At 42.2% G+C, this 26,519-nt stretch overlaps 1 protein-coding gene across 3 annotated transcripts in view; it reads right to left on the bottom strand.

Moving 5' to 3' along the window:
• The window catches only part of SH2B3 (SH2B adaptor protein 3), a 604,759-nt gene that overhangs the window by 515,115 nt on the left and 63,125 nt on the right, over window positions 1–26,519 (bottom strand). The window contains exons 2-3 of one of the 3 annotated variants that reach the window (XM_053701713.1): window positions 26,347–26,426; window positions 3,630–4,445 (exon numbers count right to left, since the gene is read on the bottom strand). In XM_053701713.1, the coding sequence (XP_053557688.1) occupies window positions 3,630–4,445; window positions 26,347–26,400 (870 nt within the window). In that variant the 5' untranslated portion in view covers window positions 26,401–26,426. Of the gene's footprint in view, window positions 1–3,629; window positions 4,446–11,818; window positions 12,059–26,346; window positions 26,427–26,519 lie in introns of those variants that run through there. The other 2 variants (XM_053701714.1, XM_053701712.1) reach the window with 2 other exon arrangements.

The raw sequence follows: 26,519 nt of genomic DNA, 5'->3' as shown, positions 1-26,519 counted from the left end.
TGCAAAGCTAGATTGTACAAGTAGCGCACTGTCCGTGGCGTAATTTAAGGAAGACAGCCACTGCGGCTCTGATTTTTGTCACTGTGTATCGATCTATACCTCCTGATTACTGCTGCAACTGGGCTTTGACCGATTTTTAGTTGGTCACCAATCTTCCTGTATCCTTTTCCATCTTTGCGAAGTCTCACAAAAAGAATTTTCAATTCCTCTGGCAATTCTTTTCCATGTGGAGACATGATGCAGACTTGCAGAGAGAAACAGCCCATTGGTCAAAAAATTAGACTGTTCTGGTAACTATGCTCATTGGAAATCATAGGTGTACTCAATTTTGTTTCAGTGATCTAACTTGTGTGTCAGGGACCACAGGTGTATTCACGTTTGTTGCATTAAGTTTCTACTTTGGGGCCTGTATTTTCAATATAATCTTTCTAAACGGGAGAGAGGGGGAGAGAAAGAGAGAGAGAGAGAGAGAGAGAGAGAGAGAGGGGGGGGGGAGAGAGAGAGGGGGGGGGAGAGAGAGAGGGGGGGGGGAGAGAGAGAGAGAGAGAGAGAGAGAGAGAGGGGGCGGAAGAGAGAGCGCGAGAGGGGGGGGGTGAGAGAGAGCGCGAGAGAGGGGGGGAAGAGAGAGCGAGAGAGCGCGAGAGAGGGGGGGAAGAGAGAGAGCGCGAGAGAGGGGGGGGGGGAGAGAGAGAGCGCGAGAGAGGGGGGGGAAGAGAGAGAGCGCGAGAGAGGGGGGGGAAGAGAGAGAGCGAGAGAGCGAGAAAGAAAGAAAGAAAGAAAGAAAGAAAGAAAGAAAGAAAGAAAGAAAGAAAGAAAAGAGAGATTTGAGTGGTGGCTGTAATTATTCATTTATGGCTAAATTTTTAATGGCACTTATGCACTGTTACAACAAGGCAAGTAGTCCTGTTTGTGACAAGCTGGTGGCAGGAAGTGAATAGTTAGCCAAGACAGTGACAAACTGGTAGTAGCAGGTCATGTTAACCTAGTCTATGACAAACTGGTTGCAACAGTATATATATATATTATATATATTATATATATATATATATATATATATATATATATATATATATATATATATATATATATATAATATATAATATATATATAATATATAATATATATATATATATATTATATATATATATATATATATATATATATATATATATATATATATATATATAGCATTGCTACAGAGTTTTTCGGCACTATACAAATAACCGATAATAATGATGATATTATATATCTCAATTTGCGTAGAAAATTAGAGAGTGTATCAGCTTCCTGATCAAATAGATACATCAAAATCAAATCAAATAGAGTGCTCTATAAAACACAGTGTGTAACTATAACCCTATACACCTAGAAAACAGAGAAAAAAGTGTAAAAATTACCAAAATTACATTATCTAAATGTAGCAATGTAGTCGTACAAAGTGAATTTTATATCCCCAATCTAAACTTCATGTGTTAGGCACAACAAGGACACAGCCACTTATAAGCAGCAGAAACCCTTAAGCGTATTAAACTGCTTTGACAGATTTTGCAGCAAGTATCATACAGCTTTCATCCTGTAACAGTCATCTCTTCCAGTTTCTTAATAAAAATTATCTTCATTTGGAAAAAAAATCTCAAACTTTCATTAACATTTTTTTTTCATGAATTGAACATTAAAATAGCAAACATGTTTAAAAATAAAACCTAAAAATATGAACATCATGATTATAGCTGGTAAGCTGCAGACATTTGCTGATGGACAGTTTCAGTATATAAGTGATTATGAGCCAGCAGAGCCGTCTTGTATGTGTCGTAACGAACAGTTTCTAGGTATTTATGTATGCACTTTCAAAACTGTCCATTTGCTTTTACAGACCAATAAGAGAAAGCAATTAACTAGTTGTCAAGATTGTAAACAGAATATGACCAGTACAGGTATACCCCGCTCATACAGCGGGTTAGGGACCGGAGCCCCGCTGTAAAGTGAAAACCGCCTTAAAGTGAAACAAGGCAGTTTTAGCTTTCTTTTCACTTGCCAGTGTGTTTAAAAACTTGAAAACATGTTTGAACTAACATATATTAGAGGTGCAATAGTGCCACGTTTAGTTTAACACTAGCACAGAACAGTATTCAATAAATACTGTACCTGTAAAATAGTGACAATTACTGTAGTAAAATTTGCCCGACTATAACACTGAGACACAGATTGCACTGTAATGCTGTAAACAGAGTGAACTAAGCATAATAAAATGGTGCCAGTCACACCTCGCAATCTCATGATGATTACAGCACTGTTTCAAAATACTTGGAGGTTGAACTTCAGCTCCACAAAGCGCTGTATTAGCGAAGCGCTGTAAAGTGAGGTATACCTGTATACTCTGGAAAGGCTAAATATTTAAAAAAAAAAATTAGCACAATATTTAAAAACACATATAGGGTTAATCTGCTGCTGCTGCTGCCATAGAGGGGTGGCATCCATATGGAAAGTGTGCACTTTAAAAAGGGAAGATTTTAATTGTTTGCTCAAAGATAGGGTTAATCTGCTGCTGCTGCTGCCATAGAGGGGTGGCATCCATATGGAAAGTGTGCACTTTAAAAAGGGAAGATTTTTATTGTTTGCTCAAAGATTGTCATTGTTCGCTCATAAAGAAAAGATGCTAGGAGACCCACCTAGCGAGTAATATAGATTTTTCAGTTTTGTTGAAAAAGGTTTACACTTGGGGGCCGATTTATTAAAGTGTGAGCGGACATGATACAATGTAGTGTTTCATGTCCGCCACACATCGATAAATGCCAACAGCATACGCTGTCAGCATTTATCATTGCACATGCAGTTCTTGTGAACTGCTTGTGCAATGCCGCCCCCTGCAGATACGTGGCCAATTGGCTGCTAGCAGGGGGTGTCAATGAGCCCGATCGTATAGGATCGGGCGGATTGAAGACTGCAGCCTCAGAGGCAGCGGACAAGTTATGGAGCAGCACTTTTTAGACCGCTGCTTCATAACTGCTGTTTCCGCCGAGCCGGAACATTTGGCCCTTGTTAAATCTACCTCTTGGTCTTAATGGAATTCTATTAAGAAGTTTTATCTTCAACATTCTCACTTATGAATCTACCTATATGAATTATTTTTTGGTAGAGGACAGATAGCTAGATAATTGTAAGTAAATTATGATCCAAAAAGCAAGGATTCAAGGGAAAAGGTTTGGAACCCATACTCCATGGACTTGTCAAGCCCTGATCTAAATCTGTTCCATGGCTTAATACCCTGGCTGTAAAATGCATTCATTCTAATCATTTGCACATAAAATGTAGTCCTTATCTCATCCCCATATTTAAAATAAAAATAAAAAAATGCTTGAAATGAGAAGTTAGTTCTATTTTTGTGCTAGGAATACAGTGTTAGAAACAAAAGCTTTTGTACCAAAACAAGGTGTGTTACAGGAATATTTTTTGGGACCACCAGATATAAATTTAGCCTAAGCTTTTTAGACCACAACGTCTCTTCATTATGCGTAGAGAATATGATGAACATGTTGTTCCAAGCAAATCAACAACAAACTTGAAAAGAAAACACAGCTTAAAAATAATGCAATGGGATTCACACAAAAATAAATAGTAGTGTCACTTACTTTTGGAGGATCAAAGAGGTCCAACAGGTATTCTTCACTATCCAAAGTGCCAGCTCTCCGTAAAACCAATCTGCATCTATGCCACAAAGTTCCACTGTCCATGCAGGCCTCATCCACCATGCTGTAATTTAATTGCCCTTCTTTGCGAATTTCAACAACCTGTTCCCTTGTAACAGTCCATGGCATAATCCTTTTTTGTATACCATGCCATGTAGGTGAATCTGCTACATCTGTCTCTCCCTCCCTGGTCTCAGGAGGAATAGAATCTGACGATTTTCTACGAAATATATTACGAAGGCTTCTTCTAAGGTTGTTGAAGGAAAATCTAATGAAAGGCCTTGCAGGAGGTGTACTAATGCTTGTTCTCAGCTCCTCTGAGCTCCACGTCTTGGGCACCTGTTGAACAGTAGTGTCACAAGTAGTTTGTTCTGTGTGTTCATGACGAGCCATCAGATCCACCTCCACCTTTGCTGCAACCGTACTTGGAGGCTCATCTGATGGCCTCCTGCCTGTCTCTCTATAATCCTTGACTCTACAGAAGGAAAATGTTCTAAACTGGTCCAACGCACAGCTTTCCCTTACCTCATTTCTGAAATATTGCTGGAAAAGATCTGTGAACTGCAAGGAGAAGTTCTCAGCTGCCAAGATGTCATGGTGTGGGTTCTGCTTAGCAAACAACCAGTACTGCTTTGCCAACTCTCTTGCTGTGGAAATGGCATGCAGTTCACAGAACTCATTCCAGCCCTGTGGGACGGAGGAACTGTCAGGTTGAATAGTGTCCCCATTCATTGCAGTGACTGAAGCAGTTGTGGTATGCTACGAAAGCAGAAAAAGGAAACACTAAATAAGGGGCTTTCCACTGTGTGAGCAATAAGATTCACTGTCATATTTAGAAAGAGGAAGTTTCTAAAACATTTATTTAACTTTGGTAAAATGCTATCCAGATTAATACTTAATAATCAGCGCTGCGGAATCTGTTGGCGCTCTACAAATACCTGATAATAATACAAATACTACATCATGCAGGCAAAGGGGTTATTGTCAGTATATATTTCTGCACAGAAAAAACAATCAAATGCTCATTCACCTCCCCCAAGAAGCTTACAATCTAAAGAAAAAGGATGCACATGGCGATACCTCTCTTTTTTTATAGTAAATGGAATTGTACAGATTCAGAAGCACAATCAAAATTATAATTTATTCATAGATGTTGTTTTCAAATACAATTGTTCCCTGAACAACATTTTTTTCTTTCATGATTCAGAAAGAGCATGTGACTTTATACAACTTTACATTTCTTCTATTATCTAATGTGTTTCATTCTCTTGATATGCTTTGCTGTAAAGCATATCTAAATAGACTCAGTAGCAGCCGCACTGGGGCCGCAAATAGATTCCTTGTGTGACTCACCCATGTGCATTGCTATTTCTTCAACAAAGGATACCTAAAGAATAAAGCAAATTAGATAGTAGAAGTTAATTGGAATGTTTAAAATTGTATTCTCTATCTGAATCAAGAAAGAAAATTTTTGGGATCCATGTCATTTAAAAACCGTAAAAAAAAGTGTTACATGCTTACAAAATACTGTTTATTTGTTAATGTATCAATACCGTTTGAGAAAGGGTCATGTAATGCACAAGATAAACAAATAAAATGCAGAATATATCCACCAAGATGGAAAACAGAAAGACTGCCACATGAATGTCACCAAACTCATTATGGTAACAGTAAAAAAAGAGAGAAACAGCTACTGAATAGCAGAGAGGAAGCAGGGAGCAAGCACTAGGATAAAGAAGGGTGAATGTCTAATGTATTGTGACAATGAAATGGCTGAATCTTTAACATTCAAATATTTCTATAGAATGTACACTAATATTTGGCTGTATATTGCCAATGATTTACATTCAAGCCTATGGGAATTAATATTATAATGTTAAAGCGTTATTTCCAGCGCAAACTATTTTTGGACTTTATAGCCTTAGAATAAATTCACAAATTTGCTTTGCAATATACTGTTTAACATTTATAATACAAGATAGCATTTGTTTACACGGCCACATTCAAACTGGAAGCTTTCTTAGCCTCTGATTGGTGTGTTCAGTCTTTTCATGAACAGTTTGTAATGCTCTTAATTTTTCTTATATGATTCAGATAGATCATAGAATTTGAAACCATTTTCCAATTTACTTCTATTAGCAAATTTGCTTTATTCTCTTGTATCCTTTATTGAAGGAGCAGCAAAGCAGTACTGAGAGCTAGCCGAAAGCCCCTGCAAGAGGCGTTTATGTACAGCCACCAATCAGCAGCTTCTGAGACTACCTAGGTATACTTTTCAACAAATAATACAAACTACACAATATAAATAAATTGGAAAGTTAAAATTGCATGCTCTATCTAAAACATGAAAGAAAAAAAATTGGGTTTTGTGTCCCTTTAAATCAGCACCTTATGTTGGGTCAGAGTTAACAAAGCCTAGCTTTTATTTATTTACTATATGGTGGGTGCAATACAGCCCAAGAACAGTTTGTGCTGTACTATAAGCAGAAGTCAAATGGAGGAAGAAAAGAGAGAGTACGCCAGGTAGCGGACAATGGAAAAAAGCTTCAGCCGTAAGGAGGAAGTAGAACAAGAGCAAAGTGTGAGAGTCATGTGAAAGAAGAATAAGAGACTGAAAGCAAAGAGGGAAAGGGAGGAACAAGAAAGTGCCAGCCATGTGGGAAAAAAACAAAAAACAGACCACAACTAACATCTAAACTGCAGTAGAAGATAGCCGGGGGAAGTGACTAGTAACACAAAGCAATTAGCCATATCAAACCACATCTAAAAATACATTTCTGTTCAAAATAAACACACTAAACTAAATTGTTATATTATTTACGGTTTTTAAATATTGTAAAACTATTTTATACTCCGTGATCTGGGTCATCCTTTGCAAGTAACACAAGGGAAATGGTAAGACAAACTCTCCACGTTAGCTAAAAGAAAAAATAATTTCCATCTACTCTTATTACTCATGCACTATTTGGGAACCATTTTGGTTTAGTTAAAAGTTTTTCTAAAAAGTTTATTTTCATAAATTCTTTGTACTGCTTTGCAAATTGCATTTGATTGAGACTCTAGGGATTGATTGAAGATAACGTTATCTAATATTTGAAGTGTTGTTAGTTCTTCATGATTGTTTTAAACGTCTGAATTCCAACAAGTTTTTGTATGATTATACTGTGCTTTTTCTTCAGATTTCGGCATTTGCATACTGTAAATGGTATTCAAGCATATGTGTGTTCATATATTAGTAAACTTAAAGGGACATGAAACCCAAACATTTTCTTTCCTGATTTAGATAGAGAATACAATTTTAAACAACTTTCTAATTTACTTCTATTATCTAATCTGTTTCATTCTCTTGGAATTAGTTTTTGAACTAGCAGCAATGCACTAATGGTTTCTACGTGAACACATAGGTGAGCCAATCACAATATATATATATATATATATATATATATATATGCAGCCACCAATCAACAGCTAGAACCTAGGTTCTCTGCTGCCCCTGGGCTTGTCTAGATAAACCTTTCCGCAAAGGATAACAAGAGAATGAAGCAAATTGAATAATAGAAGTAAATTGTTAAGTTGTTTAAAATTGTACTCTCTATCGGAATCATGAAATAATTTTTTGGGGTTTCATGTCTCTTTAATTTAAAAAATCTAGACATTTTAATTTATGATATCCAGTTAAATGACCGGGTTTATTCTTTGTAGAAGGGACGTGACAAATATGTTTAGGAGGCTAATGTAAATTAACAAGAGATGTATTGCAGACAGCCATTTTATTCTACTGCTGGAGACAAACAAAGGTATGTATATGTATTACTCTGCTTGTGTGTGCGTGCATGACCTAGTTTGCGTATGTGGCTGACAGGGGTTTTAAGGCCAGTGGTCTTATATGTTGTCTGATGTGTGCATGTAGCTGACAGAGAGGGCTGCAGGGCCAGGGGTCTGATGTGTGTGCATGTAGCTGACAGAGAGGTTGCAGGGCCAGGGGTCTGATGTGTGTGCATGGAGCTGACAGAGGGGTTGCAGGGCCAGGGGTCTGATGTGTGTGCATGGAGCTGACAGAGGGGTTGCAGGGCCAGGGGTCTGATGTGTGTGCATGTAGCTGACAGAGGGGTTGCAGGGCCAGGGGTCTGATGTGTGTGCATGTAGCTGACAGAGGGGTTGCAGGGCCAGGGGTCTGATGTGTGTGCATGTAGCTGACAGAGGGGTTGCAGGGCCAGGGGTCTGATGTGTGTGCATGTAGCTGACAGAGGGGTTGCAGGGCCAGGGGTCTGATGTGTGTGCATGTAGCTGACAGAGGGGTTGCAGGGCCAGGGGTCTGATGTGTGTGCATGTAGCTGACAGAGAGGTTGCAGGGCCAGGGGTCTGATGTGTGTGCATGTAGCTGACAGAGGGGTTGCAGGGCCAGGGGTCTGATGTGTGTGCATGTAGCTGACAGAGGGGTTGCAGGGCCAGGGGTCTGATGTGTGTGCATGTAGCTGACAGAGGGGTTGCAGGGCCAGGGGTCTGATGTGTGTGCATGTAGCCGACAGAGGGGTTGCAGGGCCAGGGGTCTGATGTGTGTGCATGTAGCCGACAGAGGGGTTGCAGGGCCAGGGGTCTGATGTGTGTGCATGTAGCTGACAGAGGGGTTGCAGGGCCAGGGGTCTGATGTGTGTGCATGTAGCCGACAGAGGGGTTGCAGGGCTAGGGGTCTGATGTGTGTGCATGTAGCTGACAGAGGGGTTGCAGGGCCAGGGGTCTGATGTGTGTGCATGTAGCCGACAGAGGGGTTGCAGAGCCAGGGGTCTGATGTGTGTGCATGTAGCTGACAGAGGGGTTGCAGGGCCAGGGGTCTGATGTGTGTGCATGTAGCTGACAGAGGGGTTGCAGGGCCAGGGGTCTGATGTGTGTGCATGTAGCCGACAGAGGGGTTGCAGGGCTAGGGGTCTGATGTGTGTGCATGTAGCTGACAGAGGGGTTGCAGGGCCAGGGGTCTGATGTGTGTGCATGTAGCCGACAGAGGGGGTGCAGAGCCAGGGGTCTGATGTGTGTGTATGTAGCCGACAGAGGGGTTGCAGGGCCAGGGGTCTGATGTGTGTGTATGTAGCTGATAGAGGGTTGCAGGGCCAGGGGTCTGATGTGTGTGTATGTAGCTGATAGAGGGTTGCAGGGCCAGGGGTCTGATGTGTGTGCATGTAGCCGACAGACGGGTTGCAGAGCCAGGGGTCTGATGTGTGTGTATGTAGCCGACAGAGGGGTTGCAGGGCCAGGGGTCTGATGTGTGTGCATGTAGCCGACAGAGGGGTTGCAGGGCCAGGGGTCTGATGTGTGTGCATGTAGCTGACAGAGGGGTTGCAGGGCCAGGGGTCTGATGTGTGTGCATGTAGCTGACAGAGGGGTTGCAGGGCCAGGGGTCTGATGTGTGTGCATGTAGCTGACAGAGGGGTTGCAGGGCCAGGGGTCTGATGTGTGTGCATGTAGCCGACAGAGGGGTTGCAGGGCCAGGGGTCTGATGTGTGTGCATGTAGCTGACAGAGGGGTTGCAGGGCCAGGGGTCTGATGTGTGTGCATGTAGCTGACAGAGGGGTTGCAGGGCCAGGGGTCTGATGTGTGTGTATGTAGCTGACAGAGGGGTTGCAGGGCCAGGGGTCTGATGTGTGTGTATGTAGCTGACAGAGGGGTTGCAGGGCCAGGGGTCTGATGTGTGTGTATGTAGCTGACAGAGGGGTTGCAGGGCCAGGGGTCTGATGTGTGTGTATGTAGCTGATAGAGGGTTGCAGGGCTTGGGGTCTGTCAGTTGTGTGTATGACCCTGACAGAGGGGTCGCAGCGAGAATGGTCTGAAATCTTATGTATGAGACAGATAGAGCAGCTGCAGGGCCAGGATAAAGGTCAGCAGTTTAATCTAATAAACTAACTGTAATAATTATGACTTATGTATTAACTGTCAAACCTGGATTTTAAAAAAATGTAGGCTGGTACACTGGTTCACTTTATATTATTACTTTAGCACATTCATAAAGTTGACAATCCCTGGTATACTCCCACATGAACCTTCCAATACTAACAACAATGCATAAGTCTATATCAACATCTTATTATAATTTCAAGTTTTATTTCTTAAAAAGGTGAGACAAAAAGACTATTATGAAAAATGTGTTATTATTATGATGGTCTATTTTCAACGAGCCATCAAATTTCATAGTACTGAACCCTACAATGATTTGATAAGAAATATATCATGTGCCCAGTGATTATCAACCAGTGTGTCAGGAAACAGGATAGCGAAATTGAACTATTTTTATTCCACATGTATAAACTCTGCATGTCTGCTGAGAGAGTAAATGTTAATTTCTGTTTAACATCTCACACAGTGCCTTGCACGATAATGCTTCTGAGATAAGATGATTATCTTAGTTGGGGTTGGGAAGGGTTGTAACATCAGTCCCACGCCATCCAGAAGAGAAGAAAAAATGTCTCTTTATTTAAAACATTTTATTCCCAATCACCCTTTGTGGATGAGCATAATTTTGGACACTAAACTGTCAAGTCTTGGATGAATACCAACAAAGACTTTCACATCCTTCATGCCTCCTCAAACAATAACTACTCTGTAATTCAAGATGTACTTTACTTCTGATTTATTCACATTATACTGTTATTTTTCAATAAAGCTTGCATTACAAAATTTAAAAAAAACAAAAAAACATTTTATTCCACAATGAACACTCCCCCTAAAGTAAAATAATCACTTACCTATTCCAGGTGAGTCCCTGTTAGGCTACCAGGGTGATCAGTGGAGGTGGGAAAGTGTAAACAACCAATCAAGAAGTGCAGTTTCCCTGCACGTATTATGCTGTGTAATTCTGAACTACCTTTGCCACCTTTACTCAAACCACCTGGGCACTTTTCTACCCATATCCTCATGTGTGCAGGTGCTCTTTCCACCTACACGCTCAATTGCGCAGGTGCTTTCTCCACCTATGCGCTCACATGCACAGTTGATCTTTCTACTCATAGGCTCACGTGCATAGTTGCTCACTCCACCCATGCACTCACATGCGCAGGTGAACTTTTCACCCATAGGCTCACGTGCAAAGGTGCTCTCTCCACCCATAGGCTCAATTGTGCAGGTGCTCTCTCCACCTATAGGCTCAAGTGTGCAGGTGCTCTCTCCACCCATAGGCTCACGTGCGCAGGTGCTCTTTCCACCCATGCGCTCACGTGCCCCAGTGCTCTTTCCACCCATGCGCTCACGTGCGCCAGTGCTCTTTCCACCCATGTGCTCACGTGCGCCAGTGCTCTTTCCACCCATGCGCTCACGTGCGCCAATGCTCTTTCCACCCATGCGCTCACGTGCGCCAGTGCTCTTTCCACCCATGCACTCACGTGTGCAGGTGCTCTTTCCACCCGTACGTTTTTGTGCACAGGTGCTCTTTCCACTCATACCCTCACACACGCAGGTGCTCTCTCCACCCATAGGCTCATGTGTTCCAGTGCTCTTTCCACCCAAACTCTTATGTGTGCCAGTGCTCTCTCCACCAATACGTCGACATGCTCAGGCCCTCTCTCCACCCATACGCTCACATGTGCCAGTGCTCTTTCCACTCATATGCTCACATGCGTAGGTGCTCTTTCCACTCATACACTCACGTCCTTTTTCCACTCACACTCCTACATGCACAGGCGCACTTTTCACTCATACGCTTACATGCGCAAGTGCTCTTTTCACTCAGAGAAAGAAAGAAAGAAAGAAAGAAAGAAAAGAAAATAAATAAATAAAGACAGAATTATAGGGGGAAAAAGGAAAACTAAAATGAGACAGCAGAGAAAGGGGGACTGAAAACTGAAAATGGCCAAAGATATATGGGAATGGAACTGAGACATAACTGGGAAGACAAAAGAGAAACAGGAATCAGGAAGAAGCTAATGGTGACAGACATAGTAAACCGACAAACCCCTTCTCATACTCCAAATTATAAATAGCAACAGCCAATTCTCCACCCAACAGAAACAGGAATAATTAAGACTTCAGCAGCTAGAACCAAATAGTTTTTTTGTTTTTTTTGTTTGTTTTATTTCTTAACTCTTTATTCATGAAAAGGTTACATTACATGAGAAAAATTAAAAAGAAAAAACATAATTTATGCTCACCTGATAAATGTATTTCTCTTGTAGTGTATCAAGTCCACGGATCATCCATTACTTGTGGGATATTCTCCTTCCCAACAGGAAGTTGCAAGAGGATCACCCACAGCAGAGCTGCTATATAGCTCCTCCCCTCACTGCCATATCCAGTCATTCGACCGAAACAAGACGAGAAAGGAGAAACCATAGGGTGCAGTGGTGACTGTAGTTTAATTAAAATTTAGACCTGCCTTAAAAGGACAGGGCGGGCCATGGACTGGATACACTACAAGAGAAATAAATTTATCAGGTAAGCATAAATTATGTTTTCTCTTGTTAAGTGTATCCAGTCCACGGATCATCCATTACTTGTGGGATACCAATACCAAAGCTAAAGTACACGGATGATGGGAGGGACAAGGCAGGAACTTAAACGGAAGGAACCACTGCCTGTAGAACCTTTCTCCCAAAAACAGCCTCCGAAGAAGCAAAAGTGTCAAATTTGTAAAATTTTGAAAAGGTGTGAAGCGAAGACCAAGTTGCAGCCTTGCAAATCTGTTCAACAGAGGCCTCATTTTTAAAGGCCCAGGTAGAAGCCACAGCTCTAGTAGAATGAGCTGTAATCCTTTCAGGGGGCTGCTGTCCAGCAGTCTCATAGGCTAAGCGTATTATGCTCCGAAGCCAAAAGGAGAGAGAGGTTGCCGAAGCTTTTTGACCTCTCCTCTGTCCAGAGTAAACGACAAACAGGGCAGATGTTTGACGAAAATTTTTAGTAGTCTGTAAGTAAAACTTCAAGGCACGGACTACGTCCAGATTATGCAAAAGACGTTCCTTCTTTGAAGAAGGATTAGGACACAATGATGGAACAACAATCTCTTGATTGATATTGCTGTTAGAAACCACCTTAGGTAAAAACCCAGGTTTGGTACGCAGAACTACCTTGTCTGAATGAAAAATCAGATAAGGAGAATCACAATGTAAGGCAGATAACTCAGAGACTCTTCGAGCCGAGGAAATAGCCATCAAAAACAGAACTTTCCAAGATAAAAGTTTAATATCAATGGAATGAAGGGGTTCAAACGGAACTCCCTGAAGAACTTTAAGAACCAAGTTTAAGCTCCACGGGGGAGCAACAGTTTTAAACACAGGCTTAATCCTAACCAAAGCCTGACAAAATGCCTGGACGTCTGGAACTTCTGCCAGACGCTTGTGCAAAAGAATAGACAGAGCAGAGATCTGTCCTTTTAAAGAACTAGCTGATAAGCCTTTGTCCAAACCCTCTTGGAGAAAGGACAATATCCTAGGAATCCTAACCTTACTCCATGAGTAACTCTTGGATTCGCACCAATATAAGTATTTACGCCATATTTTATGGTAAATTTTCCTGGTGACAGGCTTCCGAGCCTGTATTAAGGTATCAATGACTGACTCGGAGAAGCCACGCCTTGATAGAATCAAGCGTTCAATCTCCATGTAGTCAGTCTCAGAGAAAGTAGATTTGGATGATTGAAAGGACCATGTATTAGAAGGTCCTGCCTCAAAGGCAGAGTCCATGGTGGAAGAGATGACATGTCCACTAGGTCTGCATACCAGGTCCTGCGTGGCCACGCAGGCGCTATCAGAATCACTGATGCTCTCTCCTGTTTGATTTTGGCAATCAGTCGAGGGAGCAGAGGAAACGGTGGAAACACATAGGCCAGGTTGAAGAACCAAGGAGCTGCTAGAGCATCTATCAGCGTTGCTCCCGGGTCCCTGGACCTGGATCCGTAACAAGGAAGCTTGGCGTTCTGGCGAGACGCCATGAGATCCAGTTCTGGTTTGCCCCAACGATGGACCAGTTGAGCAAACACCTCAGGATGGAGTTCCCACTCCCCCGGATGAAAAATCTGACGACTTAGAAAATCCGCCTCCCAGTTCTCTACGCCTGGGATGTGGATCGCTGACAGGTGGCAAGAGTGAGACTCTGCCCAGCGAATTATCTTTGAAACTTCTAACATCGCTAGGGAACTCCTGGTTCCCCCTTGATGGTTGATGTAAGCCACAGTCGTGATGTTGTCCGACTGAAATCTGATGTGTTGCTAACTGAGGCCAAGCTAGAAGAGCATTGAATATTGCTCTTAACTCCAGAATATTTATTGGGAGGAGTTTCTCCTCCTGAGTCCACAATCCCTGAGCCTTCAGGGAGTTCCAGACTGCGCCCCAACCTAGAAGGCTGGCATCTGTTGTTACAATCGTCCAATCTGGCCTGCGAAAGGTCATACCCTTGGACAGATGGACCCGAGAAAGCCACCAGAGAAGAGAATCTCTGGTCTCTTGATCCAGATTTAGTAGAGGGGACAAATCTGAGTAATCCCCATTCCACTGATTTAGCAAGCATAATTGCAGCGGTCTGAGATGCAGGCGCGCAAATGGCACTATGTCCATTGCCGCTACCATTAAGTCGATTACTTCCATGCACTGAGCCACTGACGGGCGTGGAATGGAATGAAGGACACGGCAAGCATTTAGAAGTTTTGATAACCTGGACTCCGTCAGGTAAATTTTCATCTCTACAGAATCTATAAGAGTCCCTAGGAAGGAGACTCTTGTGAGTGGTGATAGAGAACTCTTTTCCACGTTCACTTTCCACCCATGCGACCTCAGAAATGCCAGAACTATCTCTGTATGAGACTTGGCAATTTGAAAGCTTGACGCCTGTATCAGGATGTCATCTAGATACGGAGCCACTGCTATGCCTCGCGGTCTTAGAACCGCCAGAAGTGAGCCCAGAACCTTTGTAAAAATTCTCGGGGCAGTGGCCAACCCGAAGGGAAGAGCTACAAATTGGTAATGCCTGTCTAGAAAGGCAAACCTTAGGAACCGATGATGATCTTTGTGAATCGGTATGTGAAGGTAGGCATCCTTTAAGTCCACTGTGGTCATGTACTGACCCTCTTGGATCATGGGTAGGATGGTCCGAATAGTTTCCATTTTGAATGATGGAACTCTGAGGAATTTGTTTAAGATCTTTAGATCCAAGATTGGTCTGAAGGTTCCCTCTTTCTTGGGAACCACAAACAGATTTGAATAAAATCCCTGTCCTTGTTCCGTCCGCGGAACTGGATGGATCACTCCCATTACTAGGGGGTCTTGCACACAGCTTAGGAATGCCTCTTTCTTTATCTGGTTTGCTGATAACCTTTAAAGATGAAATCTCCCTTGTGGAGGAGAAGCTTTGAAGTCCAGAAGATATCCCTGAGATATGATCTCCAACGCCCAGGGATCCTGAACATCTCTTGCCCACGCCAGGGCGAAGAGAGAAAGTCTGTCCCCCACTAGATCCGTTTCCAGATAGGGGGCCGTTCCTTCATGCTGTCTAGGTTTCCAGGCCTGTCTGGAATGAGCAACAGTTCCCTCTTGTTTTGCGGAGGAAGTTGATGCTGCTCCTGCCTTGAAATTTCGAAAGGCACGAAAATTAGACTGTTTGGCCTTTGATTTGGCCCTGTCCTGAGGAAGGGTATGACCCTTGCCTCCAGTAATGTCAGCAATAATTTCCTTCAAGCCAGGCCCGAATAAGGTCTTCCCCTTGAAAGGAATGTTGAGTAATTTAGACTTTGAAGTCACGTCAGCTGACCAGGATTTAAGCCATAGCGCCCTACGCGCCTGGATGGCGAATCCGGAATTCTTAGCCGTTAGTTTAGTCAAATGAACAATGGCATCAGAAACAAATGAGTTAGCTAGCTTAAGCGTTCTAAGCTTGTCAATTTCATTCAATGGAGCTGTCTGGATGGCCTCTTCCAGGGCCTCAAACCAGAATGCCGCCGCAGCAGTGACAGGCGCAATGCATGCAAGGGGCTGTAAAATAAAACCTTGTTGAATAAACATTTTCTTAAGGTAACCCTCCAATTTTTTATCCATTGGATCTGAAAAAGCACAACTGTCCTCAACCGGGATAGTGGTACGCTTTGCTAAAGTAGAAACTGCTCCCTCCACCTTAGGGACCGTCTGCCATAAGTCCCGTGTAGTGGCGTCTATTGGAAACATTTTTCTAAATATAGGAGGTGGGGAAAAGGGCACACCGGGTCTATCCCACTCCTTGCTAATAATTTCTGTAAGCCTTTTAGGTATAGGAAAAACGTCAGTACACACCGGCACCGCATAGTATCTATCCAGCCTACACAATTTCTCTGGAATTGCAACTGTGTTACAGTCATTCAGAGCAGCTAATACCTCCCCAAGCAATACACGGAGGTTCTCAAGCTTAAATTTAAAATTAGAAATCTCTGAATCAGGTTTGCCCTAGTCAGAGATGTCACCCACAGACTGAAGCTCTCCGTCCTCATGTTCTGCATACTGTGACGCAGTATCAGACATGGCTCTAACAGCATTTGCGCGCTCTGTATCTCTCCTAACCCCAGAGCTATCGCGCTTGCCTCTTAATTCAGGCAATCTAGATAATACCTCTGACAGGGTATTATTCATGATTGCAGCCATGTCCTGCAAGGTAATCGCTATGGGCGTCCCTGATGTAATTGGCGCCATATTAGCGTGCGTCCCCTGAGCGGGAGGCGAAGGGTCTTACACGTGGGGAGAGTTAGTCGGCATAACTTCCCCCTCGACAGAACCCTCTGGTGATAATTCTTTTATAGATAAAGACTGATCTTTACTGTTTAAGGTGAAATCAATACATTTAGTACACATTCTCCTATGGGGCTCCACCATGGCTTTCAAACATAATGAACAAGTAGGTTCCTCTGTGTCAGACATGTTTAAACAGACTAGCAATGAGACTAGCAAGCTTGGAAAACACTTTAAAACAAGTTTACAAGCAAAATAAAAAACGTTACTGCGCCTTTAAGAAACACAAATTTTCCCAAATTTTGAAATAACAGTGAAAAAATGCAGTTACACTAACGAAATTTTTACAGTGTATGTAATAAGTTAGCAGAGCATTGCACCCACTTGCAAATGGATGATTAACCCCTTAATACCAAAAACGGAATAACAAATGACAAAAACGTTTTTTAAACAGTCACAACAACTGCCACAGCTCTACTGTGGCTTTTTACCTCCCTCAATACGACTTTTGAAGCCTTTTGAGCCCTTCAGAGAAGTCCTGGATCATGCAGGAAGAAGCTGGATGTCTGTGTCTGTAAAAAAAAAACATAATTTATGCTTACCTGATAAATTCCTTTCTTCTGTTGTGTGATCAGTCCACGGGTCATCATTACTTCTGGGATATAACTCCTCCCCAACAGGAAATGCAAGAGGATTCACCCAGCAGAGCTGCATATAGCTCCTCCCCTCTACGTCAGTCCCAGTCATTCGACCAAGAATCAACGAGAAAGGAGTAACCAAGGGTGAAGTGGTGACTGGAGTATAATTTAAAAGATATTTACCTGCCTTAAAACAGGGCGGGCCGTGGACTGATCACACAACAGAAGAAAGGAATTTATCAGGTAAGCATAAATTATGTTTTCTTCTGTTATGTGTGATCAGTCCACGGGTCATCATTACTTCTGGGATACCAATACCAAAGCAAAAGTACACGGATGACGGGAGGGATAGGCAGGCTCATTATATAGAAGGAACCACTGCCTGAAGAACCTTTCTCCCAAAAATAGCCTCCGAAGAAGCAAAAGTGTCAAATTTGTAAAATTTGGAAAAAGTATGAAGCGAAGACCAAGTTGCAGCCTTGCAAATCTGTTCAACAGAGGCCTCATTCTTAAAGGCCCAAGTGGAAGCCACAGCTCTAGTGGAGTGAGCTGTAATTCTTTCAGGAGGCTGCTGACCAGCAGTCTCATAGGCTAAACGTATTATGCTACGAAGCCAAAAAGAGAGAGAGGTAGCAGAAGCTTTTTGACCTCTCCTCTGTCCAGAATAAACGACAAACAGGGAAGAAGTTTGGCGAAAATCTTTAGTTGCCTGCAAGTAGAACTTGAGGGCACGAACTACATCCAGATTGTGTAGAAGACGTTCCTTCTTTGAAGAAGGATTTGGACACAAGGATGGAACAACAATCTCTTGATTGATATTCCTGTTAGTGACCACCTTAGGTAAGAACCCAGGTTTAGTACGCAGAACTACCTTGTCTGAGTGAAAAATCAGATAAGGAGAATCACAATGTAAGGCTGATAACTCAGAGACTCTTCGAGCCGAGGAAATAGCCATTAAAAACAGAACTTTCCAAGATAACAATTTTATATCAATGGAATGAAGGGGTTCAAATGGAACACCCTGTAAAACGTTAAGAACTAAGTTTAAACTCCATGGCGGAGCAACAGCTTTAAACACAGGCTTAATCCTAGCTAAAGCCTGACAAAAAGCCTGGACGTCTGGATTTTCTGACAGACGCCTGTGTAACAAGATGGACAGAGCTGAAATCTGTCCCTTTAATGAACTAGCTGATAAACCCTTTTCTAACCCTTCTTGTAGAAAGGACAATATCCTAGAGATCCTAACCTTACTCCATGAGTAATGTTTGGATTCACACCAGTATAGGTATTTACGCCATATTTTATGGTAAATCTTTCTGGTAACAGGCTTCCTAGCCTGTATCAGGGTATCAATAACCGACTCAGAAAAACCACGTTTTGATAAAATCAAACGTTCAATTTCCAAGCAGTCAGCTTCAGAGAAGTTAGATTTTGATGTTTGAATGGACCCTGTATCAGAAGGTCCTGTCTTAGAGGTAGAGACCAAGGCGGACAGGATGACATGTCCACTAGATCTGCATACCAAGTCCTGCGTGGCCATGCAGGCGCTATTAGAATCACTGATGCTCTCTCCTGCTTGATTTTGGCAATCAATCGAGGAAGCAGCGGAAAGGGTGGAAACACATAAGCCATCCCGAAGTTCCAAGGTGCTGTCAAAGCATCTATCAGAACCGCTCCCGGATCCCTGGATCTGGACCCGTAGCGAGGAAGTTTGGCGTTCTGGCGAGACGCCATGAGATCTATCTCTGGTTTGCCCCAACGTCGAAGTATTTGGGCAAAGACCTCCGGATGAAGTTCCCACTCCCCCGGATGAAAAGTCTGGCGACTCAAGAAATCCGCCTCCCAGTTCTCCACTCCCGGGATGTGGATTGCTGACAGGTGGCAAGAGTGAGACTCTGCCCAGCGAATTATCTTTGATACTTCCACCATTGCTAGGGAGCTTCTTGTCCCTCCCTGATGGTTGATGTAAGCTACAGTCGTGATGTTGTCCGACTGAAACCTGATGAACCCCCGAGTTGTTAATTGGGGCCAAGCTAGAAGGGCATTGAGAACTGCTCTCAATTCCAGAATGTTTATTGGAAGGAGACTCTCCTCCTGATTCCATAGTCCCTGAGCCTTCAGAGAATTCCAGACAGCGCCCCAACCTAGTAGGCTGGCGTCTGTTGTTACAATTGTCCAGTCTGGCCTGCTGAATGGCATCCCCCTGGACAGGTGTGGCCGATGAAGCCACCATAGAAGAGAATTTCTGGTCTCTTGATTCAGATTCAGAGTAGGGGACAAATCTGAGTAATCCCCATTCCACTGACTTAGCATGCATAATTGCAGAGGTCTGAGGTGTAGGCGTGCAAAAGGTACTATGTCCATTGCCGCTACCATTAAGCCGATCACCTCCATGCATTGAGCTACTAACGGGTGTTGAATGGAATGAAGGACACGGCATGCATTTTGAAGCTTTGTTAACCTGTCCTCTGTCAGGTAAATCTTCATTTCTACAGAATCTATAAGAGTCCCCAAGAATGGAACTCTTGTGAGAGGAAAAAGAGAACTCTTCCTTTCGTTCACTTTCCATCCATGCGACCTTAGAAATGCCAGAACTAACTCTGTATGAGACTTGGCAGTTTGAAAGCTTGAAGCTTGTATTAGAATGTCGTCTAGGTATGGAGCTACCGAAATCCCTCGCGGTCTTAGTACCGCCAGAAGGGCACCCAGAACCTTTGTGAAGATTCTTGGAGCCGTAGCCAATCCGAATGGAAGAGCTACAAACTGGTAGTGCCTGTCTAAGAAGGCAAACCTTAGATACCGGTGATGATCTTTGTGGATCGGTATGTGAAGGTAAGCATCCTTTAAATCCACTGTGGTCATGTACTGACCCTCTTGGATCATGGGTAAGATTGTCCGAATAGTTTCCATTTTGAACGATGGAACTCTTAGGAATTTGTTTAGAATCTTTAAATTTAAGATTGGCCTGAAAGTTCCCTCTTTTTTGGGAACCACAAACAGGTTTGAGTAGAACCCTTGTCCTTGTTCCGACCGCGGAACCGGATGGATCACTCCCATTATTAACAGATCTTGTACGCAGCGTAGAAACGCTTCTTTCTTTATCTGGTTTGTTGACAACCTTGACAGATGAAATCTCCCTCTTGGGGGAGATAATTTGAAGTCTAGAAGGTATCCCTGAGATATGATCTCTAGTGCCCAGGGATCCTGAACATCTCTTGCCCAGGCCTGGGCGAAGAGAGAGAGTCTGCCCCCCACTAGATCCGGTCCCGGATCGGGGGCTCTCGGTTCATGCTGTCTTTGGGGCAGCAGCAGGTTTCCTGGCCTGCTTGCTCTTGTTCCAGGACTGGTTAGGCTTCCAGCCTTGCCTGTAACGAGCAACAGCTCCTTCCTGTTTTGGTGCAGTGGAGGTTGATGCTGCTCCTGTTTTGAAGTTCCGAAAGGGACGAAAATTAGACTGTCTAGCCTTAGCTTTGGCTTTGTCTTGAGGTAGGGCGTGGCCCTTACCTCCTGTAATGTCAGCGATAATCTCTTTCAAACCGGGCCCAAATAAAGACTGCCCCTTGAAAGGTATATTAAGTAATTTGGACTTAGAAGTAACATCAGCTGACCAGGATTTTAGCCACAGCGCCCTACGTGCCTGTATGGCGAATCCTGAGTTCTTAGCCGTAAGTTTGGTTAAATGTACTACGGCCTCCGAAATGAAGGAATTAGCTAGTTTAAGGACTCTAAGCCTGTCCGTAATGTCGTCTAGCGTAGATGAACTAAGGTTCTCTTCAAGCGACTCAATCCAAAATGCTGCCGCAGCCGTAATCGGCGCGATACATGCAAGGGGTTGTAATATAAAACCTTGTTGAACAAACATTTTCTTAAGGTAACCCTCTAATTTTTTATCCATTGGATCTGAGAAAGCACAGCTATCCTCCACCGGGATAGTGGTACGCTTAGCTAAAGTAGAAACTGCTCCCTCCACCTTGGGGACCGTTTGCCATAAGTCCCGAGTGGTGGCGTCTATTGGAAACATCTTTCTAAATATTGGAGGGGGTGAGAACGGCACACCGGGTCTATCCCACTCCTTAGTAACAATTTCAGTTAGTCTCTTAGGTATAGGAAAAACGTCAGTACTCGCCGGTACCGCAAAGTATTTATCCAACCTACACAGTTTCTCTGGTATTGCAACGGTGTTACAATCGTTGAGAGCTGCTAAGACCTCCCCTAGTAATACACGGAGGTTCTCCAATTTAAATTTAAAATTTGAAATATCTGAGTCCAATCTGTTTGGATCAGAACCGTCACCCACAGAATGAAGCTCTCCGTCCTCATGCTCTGCGAGCTGTGACGCAGTATCAGACATGGCCCTAGCATTGTCAGCGCACTCTGTTCTCACCCCAGAGTGATCACGCTTGCCTCTTAGTTCTGGTAATTTAGACAAAACTTCAGTCATAACAGTAGCCATATCTTGTAATGTTATCTGTAATGGCCGCCCAGATGTACTAGGCGCCAAAATATCACGCACCTCCCGGGCGGGAGATGCAGGTACTGCCGCGTGAGGCGAGTTAGTCGGCATAACTCTCCCCTCGCTGTTTGGTGAAATTTGTTCACATTGTACAGATTGACTTTTATTTAAAGTAGCATCAATACAGTTAGTACATAAATTTCTATTGGGCTCCACCTTGGCATTGGAACAAATGACACAGATATCTTCCTCTGAGTCAGACATGTTTAACACACTAGCAAAAAAACTTACAACTTGGTTATAATCTTTTTTTAGCAAAAAAACGTACTGTGCCTCAAAGAGGTACTAACGATTAAATGACAGTTGAAATAATGAACTGAAAAACAGTTATAGCATCAAACTTTAAAATAACAAAACTTTTAGCAAAGGTTTGTTCCCATTAGTAAAATAACAATAATTAAATTTGACATAAAAAATACAAAGCAACGTTTTTATTCACAGTCACTATAAGAATTCTCACAGCTCTGCTGAGAGAATTTACCTCCCTTCAAAGAAGTTTGAAGACCCCTGAGATCTATCAGAGATGAACCGGATCATGCAGGAAAAATAAAAGTAACTGACTGGTATTTTTTTGATGCGTAGCAAAGAGCGCCAAAAACGGCCCCTCCCTCTCCCACACAGCAGTGAAGAGAAACGAAACTGTCACAATTAAAGCAAAAAAAAAAAAAAAAACTGCCAAGTGGAAAATAATGCCCAAATATTTATTCACACAGTACCTCAGCAATGTAAACGATTCTACATTCCAGCAAAAACGTTTAACATGATAAATAGTTATTAAAACGGATTAGTGACCTTTAACAGAGTAGTTCCGGTGAAATACCATCCCCAGAATACTGAAGTGTATACATACATGTCATTTTAACGGTATGGCAGGATTTTCTCATCAATTCCATTCAGAAAATAAAAACTGCTACATACCTCAATGCAGATTCATCTGCCCGCTGTCCCCTGATCTGAAGCCTTTACCTCCCTCAGATGGCCGAGAACAGCAATATGATCTTAACTACTCCGGTTAAAATCATAGTAAAAAACTCTGACAGATTCTTCCTCAAACTCTGCCAGAGAAGTAATAACACGCTCCGGTGCTATTTTAAAATAACAAACTTTTGATTGAAGTCATAAAAACTAAGAATAATCACCATAGTCCTCTCACACATCCTATCTAGTCGTTGGGTGCAAGAGAATGACTGGGACTGACGTAGAGGGGAGGAGCTATATGCAGCTCTGCTGGGTGAATCCTCTTGCATTTCCTGTTGGGGAGGAGTTATATCCCAGAAGTAATGATGACCCGTGGACTGATCACACATAACAGAAGAAAATAGGCCCTTCCCACTCATATTACAACAGTGGGAAGCCTCAGGGAACTGTTTCTAGGCAAAATTCAAGCCAGCCATGTGGAAAAAACTAGGCCCCAATAAGTTTTATCACCAAACATATGTAAAAAACGATTAAACATGCCAGCAAACGTTTTAAAATACACTTTTATAAGAGTATGTATCTCTATTAATAAGCCTGATACCAGTCGCTATCACTGCATTTAAGGCTTTACTTACATTACATCGGTATCAGCAGCATTTTCTATCAAATTCCATCCCTAGAAAAATATTTTAACTGCACATACCTTATTACAGGAAAACCTGCACGCTATTCCCCCTCTGAAGTTACCTCACTCCTCAGAATATGTGAGAACAGCAAAGGATCTTAGTTACTTAGTTACTAAGATCATAGAAAACGCAGGCAGATTCTTCTTCTAAATACTGCCTGAGATAAACAGTACACTCCGGTACCATTTAAAAATAACAAACTTTTGATTGAAGAAATAAACTAAGTATAAAACACCACAGTCCTCTTACGACCTCCATCTTAGTTGAGAGTTGCAAGAGAATGACTGGATATGGCAGTGAGGGGAGGAGCTATATAGCAGCTCTGCTGTGGGTGATCCTCTTGCAACTTCCTGTTGGGAAGGAGAATATCCCACAAGTAATGGATGATCCGTGGACTGGATACACTTAACAAGAGAAATACTGTGTAAAATACAATATTTCAAAAATGGACAAGATATAAGCTGGTACACAAAGTATACAGATCAGTATGTTGTCATTATATAAATAATAGTAAAAAAATTGTTAAGTGAATTAACATTTGGATATTCTATTTCATTTGGTTCTTAGTGATTTGTTTAGCTGAGCCTTATGGTATGGTCTTTGGTATTTGAGGTTTAGTTTCCCATAGAAAGTTTATGTCATGGAAGATATCTAGTCTGTTGGTAGTCATGTAAAAATGTCTCTCTAAAGAGAGATTTGTCGTTATTTGTTGATACCAGTTTTGTATATTGGGAATTTTATCTTGTTTCCAAAGCCTTGGTATAAGTTGTTTTGTGCTATTTAAAATAATATGATATAGTTTAGCATGTAATTTTGATTGTGCTTTTGGAAATATATTAAATAAAATAACAATGGGTCTAGTGGCCAATTACATTGAAATAAGTGGTTTATATGTATCCGCAACTTCTTCCCAGTATTCCTTAATTCTCGGGCATTCCCACCAAATATAATATAAGGAACCAACCTGTCTGCATCTCCTCCAGCATTTATCTGATGCCTGGGGGAATATATGTTTCAGTCTTTGTGGTAGGACCAAATAGTTGTAGTACACACACACATTACTGATGGATACATATACACACCAACAAACTTATACACACAAACACAGCTGACATACACACACACACACACACACACACATTACTGATGCATACATACACACACCTACAGCTGATACACACACAAATACACAATACTCACACATTCCTGGTGCATACATACACACATCTACAACTGATACACACAAACACAGCTGACATACACACACACCTGATACTCACACATTCCTGATGCATACATACACACCTACAACTGATACACACAAACAGAGCTGATATACACACACATTACTGATGCATACATACACACACCTACAGCTGATGCACACAAATACAGCTGACATGCACACACACACCTGATACTCACACATTCCTGATGCATACATACACCCACAACTGATACACACAAACACAGTTGATATGCACACACACACACACCTAATACTCACACATTCTTGATGCATACATACACACACCTACAATGGATACACACAAACACAGCTGACATACACACACACACACACCTGATACTCACACATTCCTGATGCCTACATACACACCTACGACTGATACATACACACCCGATACTCACACATTACTGATGCATACATACACACCTACAACTGATACACACAAACAGAGCTGATATACACACACACATTACTGATGCATACATACACACACCTACAGTTAATACACACACACACACACACACACACACGATACTCGCACATTCCTGATGCATACATACACACACACCTACAACTGATACACACAAACACAGCTGATATACACACACACACACCTTATGCTCACATATTCCTGATGCATACATACGACTACAACTGATACACACAAACACAGCTGATATACACACACCTGATACTCACACATTCCTGATGCATACATATACACACCTACAACTGATACACACAAACACAGCTGACATACACACACATTACTGATGCATACATACACACACTTACAGCTGATACACACAAACACAGCTGACATACACACACATTACTGATACATACATACACACACTTACAGCTGATACACACAAACACAGCTGACATACACACACATTACTGATGCATACATACACACACCTACAGCTGATACACACACAAACACAGCTGACATGCACACACATTACTGATGCATACATACACACACCTACAGCTCATACACACAAACACAGCTGACATGCACACACATTACTGATGCATACATACACACACCTACAGCTGATACACACAAACACAGCTGATTTACACACACACCTAATACTCACACATTCCTGATGCATACATACACAAACCTACAACTGATACACACAAACACAGCTAATACTCACACATTCCTAATGCATACATACACACACACCTACAACTGATACTCACAGAGCCGATATACACACACACCTGATACAAACACATTACTGATGCATACATACACACACACCTACAACTGATACACACAAACACAGTTGATATACAGTACACACACCTGATACTTACACATTCCTGATGCATACATACACACACCTACAACTGATACACACTCACACAGCTGATATATACACACACATACACCTGATGCTTACACATTACCGATGCATACATACACACACCTACAACTGATACACACAAACACAGTTGATATACACACACCTGATGCTTACAAATTCCTTATGCATACATACACACCTACAGCTGATACACACACACACACACCTGATGCTAACATATTCATATAACTGATACACACAAGCAGAGCTGATACACACACACACACACACACTACTGATGCATACATACATACACAGCTGAGGCATACACACAACCCCAATACATACATACCCACACCTGATACATACACACCCACACACAGATCTGATAAACACACTAGCACACCTGATGCATACACACAAACCGACCTAATACAAATACATGCAAACCCACCTATTTTTTATATATATATATATATATATATATATATATATATATATTACATACATACATACACACACATTATACACACACAGAAAAACTGCACAAACACACCTCCAGATTGTTAGTTGTTGTTGTTTTTTTATAGATAGTTTGCAAAAGATATGCAAGAAAAGACCAGCTATAAACAAGAGAAAGAGAGATGGATAAATGACTGAACTCTATCTTACCTTCTTATCTCCCTCCATGGCTAACATGTTGAAACATGCATGGCTTTCCTGCATGCACACATTTTATCCCATTTGAGCACCTTAAACAAAGATAAAGTATAAGAAAAATATTTTGTTTAGAACATGAAATATGTCAAACATTATTTCAAAGTGCTCTTAAAATGTAGGATTGC

The sequence above is a fragment of the Bombina bombina genome, chromosome 2 (assembly GCF_027579735.1).
Source record: "Bombina bombina isolate aBomBom1 chromosome 2, aBomBom1.pri, whole genome shotgun sequence".
NCBI classification, from domain to species: Eukaryota; Metazoa; Chordata; class Amphibia; order Anura; family Bombinatoridae; genus Bombina; species Bombina bombina.
This window is presented reverse-complemented; position numbering and strand designations above follow the sequence as displayed.